Source organism: Mandrillus leucophaeus, unplaced genomic scaffold, assembly GCF_000951045.1.
Source record: "Mandrillus leucophaeus isolate KB7577 unplaced genomic scaffold, Mleu.le_1.0 Scaffold238, whole genome shotgun sequence".
NCBI lineage: Eukaryota > Metazoa > Chordata > Mammalia > Primates > Cercopithecidae > Mandrillus > Mandrillus leucophaeus.
In genome coordinates, this window is record NW_012102454.1 from 1,205,367 (window position 1) to 1,216,288 (window position 10,922).

General features: G+C 40.9%; 1 protein-coding gene across 2 annotated transcripts in view; it reads right to left on the bottom strand.

Moving 5' to 3' along the window:
• Positions 1-10,922, bottom strand: part of UBA2 (ubiquitin-like modifier activating enzyme 2) — a 58,944-nt gene that overhangs the window by 14,533 nt on the left and 33,489 nt on the right. For both annotated transcript variants that reach the window (XM_011982305.1, XM_011982304.1), the window contains exons 8-12: positions 10,047-10,168; positions 4,866-4,965; positions 3,090-3,256; positions 927-1,020; positions 725-837 (exon numbers count right to left, since the gene is read on the bottom strand). In XM_011982305.1, coding sequence (XP_011837695.1) covers positions 725-837; positions 927-1,020; positions 3,090-3,256; positions 4,866-4,965; positions 10,047-10,168 — 596 coding nt within the window. The remainder of the gene's footprint in view (positions 1-724; positions 838-926; positions 1,021-3,089; positions 3,257-4,865; positions 4,966-10,046; positions 10,169-10,922) is intronic.

Sequence of the window (10,922 nt, forward strand, 5' to 3'; positions counted from 1 at the left end):
GCGCCACTGCACTCCAGCCTGCGCGACAGAGCGAGACTCCGTCTCAAATAAATAAATAAATAAATAAATAAAAATTTAAAAAATAAAATGACCAAGCAAATTTTAAAACCCATACAGCACTCTCAGAATTGAAAAACAGCTGAAACATCTTCTTTGTATAAGGACCGCACAATGAATTCTTCCAAGAATTCAGCAAAATTGGAAATGTTAGAAGCAAAAGCAACTTCTTTTTTTTTTGAGACAGAGTCTCACTCTGTCGCCCAGGCTGGAGTGCAGTGGCGCCATGTCGGCTCACTGCAAGCTCCACCTCCCAGGTGCATGCCATTCTCCTGCCTCAGCCTCTTGAGTAGCTGGGACTACAGGCACCCGCCACCACACCCGGCTAATGCTAATTTTTTTGTATTTTTAGTAGAGATGGGGTTTCATCATGTTAGCCAGGATGGTCTCAATCTCCTGACCTCGTGATCTGCCCGCCTCAGCCTCCCAAAGTGCTGGGATTACAGGCGTGAGCCACCACGCCCGGCCACAACTTCTTATTTCATTTTTGTTGCAATTTCCAGGAAGCTTAAACACACTCACTTGGTAACTAGAAAAATTTATAGTTAATTTTCCAGTGCTTTAAACCAATTTTATTGTTTTCATTTTAAAAATTACCTGTTTAATGTACTTTTTATTAATGATTTTTTAAAGGGGGTTGAATATAAATGCAAACAGAAATACTCACTGTTCTGCACTGGTCTATTTTTCCTGATAAAATCTTCAATCCTTCCAGTACTATCAACCCAGCAATCACTGCATTAGTAGTAGCAATAGCAGGAATAATGTTCCCTGCCATTGCTGGAAAAAAAAAAAAGATGAGTATGTTTTGCTGCTTAAAAAAACAACTTCAAGGTTTTAGTGATACAACTTTAGTACAAATAACTTACACTTGATATCAAATCTACTCTTCATATTCATACTGAAAATATGCATCCTGAGGTTTGCAGCAGAGGTGACAAAATCCATTGCAGATGGGTCATCCTGCCAATAATTTAAACAATTTAACAAGTTTCTCCACAAATTTACTATTCTGAAGCATTACTTTCAGAACAATACTTTCATGTGTTTGTAACACTGTAGGCTTTCAACTAGAACAAGAGGGTGCTGAGCTAGGACCTCACAGTAGCATGGAGGTGGGCTAAGTAGGGGGCGGGGTCTCATCATCAGCTCCTCTGGTTCAGTAATGACTCTGATAAGAACACCAAAAACCACCAGCTTCTAGGAACTCACTACAGCCTAAACAAAGGCACCAGAGACTCAGGTTGTACACCAGGACCTCAATTCTACTCACTGACAATGGCAACCCTTTCCTAGGTCCATTCATTAGTAATGAGAAGGTTGCTGGACAAACAGAATCTGGGCCAAAAGATGGGTCATTTAAGAAAACTGTTATAGGCTGGACATGGTGGCTAACACCTGTAGTCTCAAGCAATTTAGTAGGTTGAGGCAAGCAGATTGCCTGAGCTCAGGAATTTATGACCAGCCCAGGCAACATGGCAAAACCCCATCTCCACCAAAAATACAAAAAATTAGCCAGGCATGGTGGCACACAGCTAAAGTCATCCCAGGTACACGGGAGCCTGAGGTGGCGGGATCGCCTGAACCCCGGACGCAGAGGCTGCAGTGAGCCAAGATAGTGTCACAGCACTCCAGCCTAGATGACCGAGTGAGACCCTGTCTCAATTTAAAAAAGCTGTTTCATTAACATTTCAGAAAAACCTGGATGACTCTTTTTAGCTCCCCTTTGCCAAACTTTCTTCATATGCGCCACTCTCTCATATATGCTGTTTCTTCAGATAAGGCAATACAAGTTTTTCCCGTTAACGATTTATATTTTTTCTGAGACTATATCCTAGTCTCTAGATTTCAGCAAGGCTTCCTGCTTTGAACTGAGAAGATACTACCCTGGTCTAAAATTCAGAGGCATCACAGAACAGAAGAAAAAACACTGATAGCATAGTTCTTTATGTACTGATTGGTTTGCTGTGAATCCTCAGGCAAGTCAAATTCCCTGAGTCAAAATCCCTTAATCTATTAAATACGAGAAATTATATCCATATCTCATAAGGTGTGGTGAGGACTAAGAATACTGAATACTCAACACAGTGTCTTCCCTAGGCAGCTGTCTTATCACACCCATTCCATGTGGACTTTACTCAAGAGGATAATAATTCCCATTCCGAGGGCTCTTTATTTAGCCTCTGTGCACTGATGAAAACTTCCCAAATCACTAGCATAACAATAACAATGAAAATATGAAAAGTTACTCTTTAAATATCACGAAACCCAAGAGACTAATGTTTATAAGAATCCCAAGAATCTAAATATACTAGCTTCATTTTAGTGTCTGATTCAACCAGTTTCAAAATCTGTACACACAAATTTTTCTCAGGTTTCTAAAATTGGCCTTTATGCCTTAAGACCCATGACTAATCTTTACCACCATTCCTATCTCATACAAACTTTATGAGATAAAACACTTTTAGCCATAGATAATACTGATCACAATTAAGTAAGATTAGTTCATAATATCAAATCTCAAAATATGACATAACTGCAGAGTACTATTAAATATGATTTTAACGTCTAAGAATAATTACATCTCATTTTTATATCAAGAGCTCCTTCAGACTTCTGAAACAGTCACAACTATTTCAATTCAAAGACAATCTTACTACTTTCAAGGGCAAATCAGGCCAATGAGATGTTTTCTCCAAATGATTTTATGACTTCTATGAACACATCTACACTACACAAGAAACATTTCACTTTAATATATTCACATTATTTTTCTAGTCAACATAATTATAAACCCTGAACACATCACTAGAATCCCAAATGAAGTTTTATGATATTGCTTGAATTCATGTACAGAAAATTCAGCTCCATACAGCAATTAAAGCCGAAAATATCCAAGCCAAATTTAACATATTTCCTCAAAATCTAGTAAATATTCAAAAAATGACTAGCTTGTATTACACCTCAAGAACCTCAAGAACTAAAACACACTTTTGATACGTAATTACTTGCCACACATTGTCAAAACGAACCTTATCCCATATGAGCTCAGCTCCATCCCCCTTTTCTGCTAAATGAACTCTCAAAGTCTCAATGCTCTTTGAAAAAAGGCGTGCATAGCTCTTTACATCTAGAACCTGCTGGTCTTTCAGGCCTAACTGGGGTTCATTCTGTTGATCTGTTGCATTCGTTTCTTCTCCTTAAAAAAAAAAAAAAAAGTATATATAATATCAGAAATTTCACTGATAAACATCATTCCTCTACTGTGCTCTATTTAACAAGTTCAATCCCCAACCATTAAGAAATCAAATATGAAATAAATTCCATTAAAATAATTATCATGGGACCGGGCACGGTGGCTCACGCCTGTAATCCCAGCACTTTGGGAGGCTGAGGCAGGTGGATCATGAGGTCAGGAGATCAAGACCATCCTGGCTCATGTAGTGAAACCCCGTCTGTACTAAAAATACTAAAAATTAGCTGGGCGTGGTGGCAGGAGCCTGTAGTCCCAGCTACTCGGGAGGCTGAGGCAGGAGAATGGCGTGAATCCAGGAGGCAGGGCTTGCAGTGAGCCGAGATGGCGCCACTGCACTCCAGCCTGGGCGACAGAGCGAGACTCCTTCTCAAAAACAAAACAAAACAAAAAACTGTTAAAGCTGAGATAGGAAAGGTACAAGACCACCTCAGAACCTCACAGGATTACTGGGAGATTCAAAGATATAATGTAGATAAAATGATAAATAAGCATTATGCCCAGCACCTAGTGAGAACTCAGTAAGCGGACACTACTAGAATCATAATTAAATCTGTTTGATAACTATCCCCAGATTGTTGAGAACTGCTCTAAAATGATATCCCAAGTCTCCCAGGATCTTTTAAGTTTCAATGCGTGCTATATTGCTGTGCATAAATTAATCCTAATATAGTTCAGATAAAGGAGAGACAAGAAGTGTTGAAGGGGAGTGGGATGAGAAAGCAGCCACAATTGTTTTCCTGCATTTAAAATTTTAAAATGTGCTGGGCACAGTGGCATACAGTCCCAGCTACTCAGGAGGCTGAAGCAGGAGGATGGCTTGAGCCCAGGAGTCCAGGGATGCCTTGCGCTATGACAGCCTGTGAACGGCCATTGCACTCGAATCTGGGCAACACAGCAAGACCACGCCTCAAAAAAACTTTTCATTTCTAAAAATTAAAAAAAATTTAAATTAAAAATGTGTTTCTAGATTAAATCTTAAAGAGATAATCACAAGGATACAATGGTGTACATAAATAGGCCAGGTGCAGTGGCTCACGCCTGCTATCCCAGCTACTCAGGAGGCTGAGGCAGGAGAATCGGTTGAACCCAGGTTGCAGTGAGCTGAGATCGTGCCACTGCACTCCAGCCTGGGCAACAGAGTGAGACTCAGTCTCAAAAGGAAACACCAAGATGTACATAAATATATAGTGATCTCAAAACTTTATTTCAGGGAAAATATGAAAACACTACATGTTAATCAATAACAGACTAGTTAATTACACTGACTGACAAAAGCAAGTTAGAGTTTATCAATAGTATGATTCCATTACGCAGTGTATACACGATTGCCTGCATCTGTGTGCATAGGGCGGACCACCAGAACACTCCTGAAAATGTTATTAGTGGCTATTTCTCTAACTGTGGGACTTCAGTGACTTTTGTTCTTCATACTTTTTTGCATCGTTTGAATGTATGAAGACATACCATTTTCAACCAACAACGGGGCTATACAAAGACTTTAGGCAAGGACATTTCCAGCTTAGGTGTTCCACGACTAAAATGTATTCTTTACCTTGACTTTGTACTTCAGCCCAGTCCAACGGAACTGGAGGTTTCCTTTTCCGCCATAGTTTGTCCATTGTCAACAGATACCTGATGTCATCTTTAAAAAGCTTAAAAAAGAAAGATAGATCCCATGAACCCTACAATCCCTAATTGATAAGATACAAGAACATTCCATTGCTGATCTATTATATTACACTATGAAATCTGATTTAAAGATACATGTCATATACCAGCAGCATAACAATTTTCAAAAGAAAAAACATTTGTAAAAGGAAGTTCTAACAGAATCCCTACATTGAAAACAGGGAAATGCAGAAGTGCTCTGAGGAATGCAGAGTAAAGGAGCCCTGAAATGCTGACTGCCCCTGCCTTCCTAAGTCACCTCTCCAAAAGCTCCCCTGAAACTCTAAAGATCAGTCTGAAGCACAATCATACAAATAAATGTACACCAGCTCTGTGGGAACTACAGACAATCACTGAGCCTAGGGATGCCAGTCAGAAATGCCTCCGAGCTCATGGGGACATGCCAATAAAGTATACAGATTTTTAAACTAAAGTGCTTCACAACAGAACTTCTGAACTGCGGTATCTTTAAAATGTGGTCTCCCCTAGAAATATAACCCACAGAAACAAGAGCAAAAATAAAATGAAAAAACCCCCAAACACACAATTATTACAAAAACAAAAACATTACAAGTAGACGGAAAAACTATCCTATGAAAAGATGTGCTAGAACTTCAAGTGATTTTAATATTTTTTTCTTTTTCCTTATCTGCATTTTCTATTGTTAATTTATTCAACACATTTATTGCTGGTACCAGGCAAGAACAGAAATTTGGCTATATTTAAAAATCACAGCCATTTCTATCAAAATATACTTAATCCATCAATACTAATTGAGCATCCTTAATCTTTAGAGAATAAGCCAAATATACAAATAATCAGAATACAATTTAGTGCGAATAGCACAAAGCCTTGAGTAATATAAGGATTTCTGGCCGAGCGTGGTGGCTCACGCCTGTAATCCCAGCACTGTGGGAGGCCAAAGTGGGTGGATCACGAAGTCAAGAAATGGAGACCTCCCTGGCCAACATGGTGAAACACCATCTCTACTAAAAATACAAAAATCAGCTGGGCGTGGTGCCACATGCCTGTAAGCCCAGCTACTCGGGAGGCTGAGGCAGGAGAATTGCTTGAACCCAGGAGGCGGAGATTGCAGTGAACTGAGATCGCACCACTGCACTCCAGCCTGGCGACAGAGTGAGACTCGATCTCAGAAAAAAATATATATATATTTCTATTTTATCTAAGAAATAAGGAAAGAGTCTCCTTGTGACAGCAACATGTGAAATGGGTACAAAGGCAAGGAGATGAATCCACTATGACTTGGGTAACAAATGTGGCTGGAAACAATTTGTAGAGGACGTGAAGGCTTGAACCAACAGTTTTCTAAGCCTAAGCTCCACCTCTTTCTCTTTTATGCAACTATTACTAAATAATAGGAGTCCCTCAGATTTCTGTACTGAACCATCTTTTCATTCTATCCTCCATGGTGTATCATGTCCATTTCCAGTAGTTAACCACATCTATAAACCTAGGAATCCCAAATATAACCCCAGTTGAAACCTCTCTACTTATCTACAAAAACACTTCTCTAATGTTCCAAAAGAATTTCAAATGAGTTCAAAGTTGCTGTATCACCTTCTCCTACCCTCCCCCAACCCCTATACACACATCTGCTTCCCACCTCACTTACATCAGAGAACAGCACCTCTGTTCTTTGACCTGCCCAGGCTGAAGTGCAGTGGTGTGACCATAGCTCACTGAAGTCTCAACCTCTTGGGCTCAAGTGATATTCCTGTCCCAGCCTCCTAAGTAGGTAGGGACCGCAGGCTCAGGCCACCAAGCCTGGCTATTTTTTTTTTTAGTGATGGGGTCTTGCTATACTGCCCAGGCTGGTCTTGTGCTCCTAGCCTCAAGTGATCCTCCCGCCTTGGCCTTCCAAAGTGCTGGGATTACAGGTGTAAGCCACAGTGCCCAGCCAGGTACCATTTTTTTATTCCACTGACCTTCACCATATACATCCAAAATCCTGTTGAGTCTACTCCTCCATGCTCCACTGGGAGTACAGACGGCTGTACTCCAGATTATTCCGGCACTGCACAACTCTAGGGGCACTGTCCCAGATTGGTTATGATATAAATACCAGATCCTAGGGTAGTGTGTGCATCCCTTCTATCACCTTATAGTGATCCTGTAAGACTACCTTTCAATGGACTGCCACTGTCTTGCTGTAACATCCTTAACAAGGCCTAGAAAGTCTGCCTGATCTGACGTCAACTTATCTCTCCAGTCATCTTTTTCCACTCTCCCCCTTAATGGGATTTAAGTCAGTTTTCCAACCGAGAGTTTCCTTGCACATACTGTACCATATTCCAACTCTTATTCTTTCAAGCCTTGGGCTTAAATGTTACCTCCTCTAGAAAGCTTCTTCTGAAGCCTCTCCCTAGCAACATCTGAAATGGGTTCGCAGGCCAGGGGATGAGTCCATTAGATGAAAATTACCATTAAAGGGCTGCAAAGTCTCTGAACTTAATGTCATTAAGACTTTGAAGCTGAAATTTATTGTTCAGTGTTTGACTTCTCATCTTGACTATGAACTCCCTCTAAAGAGCAAGGACTCTGTCTTCTGTCTTGTTCACAACTAAATCCCCTGTACTTAAAGTAAGTGTCTGGCACACAGATGTTTAAAATTATCTGCTAAACAACAGATTGGGGATGCACTTCAGATTTTTCTGACATTCAAGTGTTGCTCAGATTGGAATGGAAATAAGTATACCAGTTTGGAAGATACTGCTGATGCCCATATCAAAGTTTACTGCATCTTAAGTATAATAAAAATAAAAACTATTATGATACTGAGTGTCAACTTGATTGGTCTGAAGGATGCAAAGTACTGGTCCTGGGTGTGTCTGTGAGGGTGTTGCCAAAAGAGATGAACATTTGAGTCAGTGGACTGGAAAACGCAAACCCACTCTTAATCTGGGTGGGCACCACCTAATCAGCTGCCACTGAGGCTAGAATACACAGAAGGCAGCAAAACATGAAAAGACTAGACTGGCCTAGCCTCCCAGGCTACATCTTTCTCCCATGTTGGATGCTTCCTGCCCTCAAACATCGGACTCCAAATTCTTCAGTTTTGAGACTCAGACTGGCTTTCCTTGCTCCTCAGCTTGCAGACGGCCCTATTGTGGGGCCTTGTGATCGTGTGAATTAATACTTAATCAATTCCCCTTTATATATATCTATCCTATTAGCTCTGTCCCTCTAGAGAACTCTGACTAATACAACCATGTTTTAGAAAAGGGCTGTAGTGAGAAAATAAACGCAATAGGGATAAAAAAGTCAATCTGTAGGCTGGGCACGGTGGCTCATGCCTATAATCCCAGCACTTTGGGAGGTCGAGGCGGGCAGATCACCTGAGGTCAGGAATTCAAGGCCAGTCTGGCCACTATGGCGAAACCCCGTATCTACTAAAAATACAAAAATTAGCCAGGCATGGTGGTGGGCACCTGTAATCCCAGCTACTCAGGAGGCTGAGGCAGGAAAATAGCTTGACCCGGGAGACAGAGGTTGCAGCAAGCTGAGATCGTGCCACTGCACTCCAGCCTGGGCGACAGAGCAGGATTCTCTCTCAAAAAAAAAAAAAAAAAGACTCAACATGTGACTTTTCTTCCTCTGTTACCACTGGGGAAATGAGATGAAATACAAGCTGGGGAGAGCAGTATGTCATTTAAGACAACAGAACCTGTGCATGCTAGAAAGCAGACAAAAGAAACCAAGAAAAAAAAGATCCAAGACACAGGGTAGAGATGAAAATCCTGTCTGAATAATGGTACAAAAGAAAAGTAAAAAGCCACACACAAGAGTTAACCTTTACTGAAAAAGTGGTTTCTCTCCAGTAGAAAGAAAAAGGTTGAGTTTTCGGTGATGCGGATCATTCTCTCAACAGCTAAATCATGTACAATGGCTTCAAACCAGTTATTATATCCTTAAGGTCATCTGCTTAGTGAGAGTTGCAAGAATACTGACTCAGTTTGATAAGAGCTGAGAAAGTTTTAAGCTCTGTGATAAGCTTTGCTAGGGGCTAGGCTCAGTGGTTCATGCCTGTAATCCTAGCACTTAGGGAGGCAGAGGCTGGAGGATAGCTTGAACCCAGGAGTTTGAGACTTGAAACCAGGAGTTTGAGATCTGCCTGGGTAACATGGTGAGACCCCATTCTCCACGAAGAGGAAAAAAAGAGTCAAAAAAATCCACACATGTACAACTTGTTAGGGAGTCAAGACAGAACAAAAAACTTTCCAAACATGGACCTGAGGGTCTAGATGAACAATAATTATGTAGACCCAATAAAAACAATCTCATAGATTTCTCTAGAAATATTCAACAGGCAAATAATATATGCTGATGAAGAAGGATTTCACCAAGAACAAGGCGCCTACAGGGTTCAAGGGTAATTTAGGACACATGTCAGTCAAATTGCTAATAAAATACATGAGCAGGAAATAAAGGTGAACATGAAGCCAGGAGGGGTGGCTCACACCTATAATCCCAGCACTTTGGGAGGCCAAGGTGGGCAGATCACTTGAGGTCAGGAGTTCATGACCAGCCTGGCCAACATGGTGAAAACCCGCTTCTACTAAAAATACAAAATTAGCCAGGCATGATGGTGCACACCTGTAATCCCAGCTATCAGGAGGCTAAGGCAGGAGAATTGCTTGAACCCAGGAGGCGGAGGTTACAGTGAGCTGGAATCGTGCCATTGCACTCCAGCCTGGGCAACAAGAGCGAGACTCCGTCTCAAAACAAAAAAAAAACTGAAAATGAGAAGCAGCAGAAAAACCAAGAAGTTCTATAAAAAGTGAGGGAAGGAAAGACAACCAAGAAGGTATACAAGCCGCCTCTAATTATACCTCCTATTTAGATGTTATACAGATAAATTTAGTGTAGATGGTAACATTTTAAAACTTGCATATCCTGACTGCATCAACCATTTTATTAGGACATCATAAGGCATATACATAGAAGCTTAATTCAATTTTATGGACTATTTTAAAACAAGCAGAACTAGAATACATTTATGCACAACAATACATCTATCCATGATTATACAGAAAGTAAATCTAACCTTCGTAAAAAGTTTAACCGGATCATATCCAGTTGATTTAGCCCATTCCTTAGTAGAAATACGTTTAATGTCACCATCTTCATTAGATGCTCTAGCTCTGGCTTCAGCTTCTGTTGGTTCCCCTATAAAACAATCATTATTTCATTTTCAGCTGTAATAAATGTAGAACTGAACTCTTCCACTCACCTTTGGGAATAAAAAGAGTCACTCATGGAAATCCCCAAATGCAACACATTCTGAGTTCAAGGAAAAAGAAAAATAACACATTCATCAGCATCTTTTTGTATCCCAATTTTCTTTCTTGTTTTTGGAGACAAAGCCTCGCTCTGTCACCCAGGTTGGAGTGCAGTATTAACATCTCGGCTCACTGCAGCTTCTACCTCTTGGACTCAAGCCATCTTCCCGTCTTAGCCTCACCAATAGTTGAGACTACAGGTGCACACCATCACACCCGGCTAATTTTTGTATTTTTTGTAGAGACGGGGTTTTGCCATGTTGGCCAGGCTGGTCTTGAACTCCTGACCACCTGCTTCAGCCTCCCAAAATGCTGGGACTACAGGCATGAGCCACCTTGCCTGGCCTATTGTACCTCAGTTTCTGAAAGCTACACAAATCAGTTAAAAGCACAGACCAATCATCAGATCTAGGAATAACTTGCAGCTCTATTTACTAGACTTGTGAAATTTCTCTTAACCTTGATTTTCTCATCAGTAAAATGGAATCACATTTTTTTTGTAAAACATTGTTTTGGCCAAGTATGGCAGCTTACTTACGCCTGTAATCCCAGCACTTTGGAAGGCCGAGGTGGGTGGGTCACCTGAGGTCAGGAGTTCGAGACCAACCTGGCCAACATGGTGAAACCCTGTCTCTACTAAA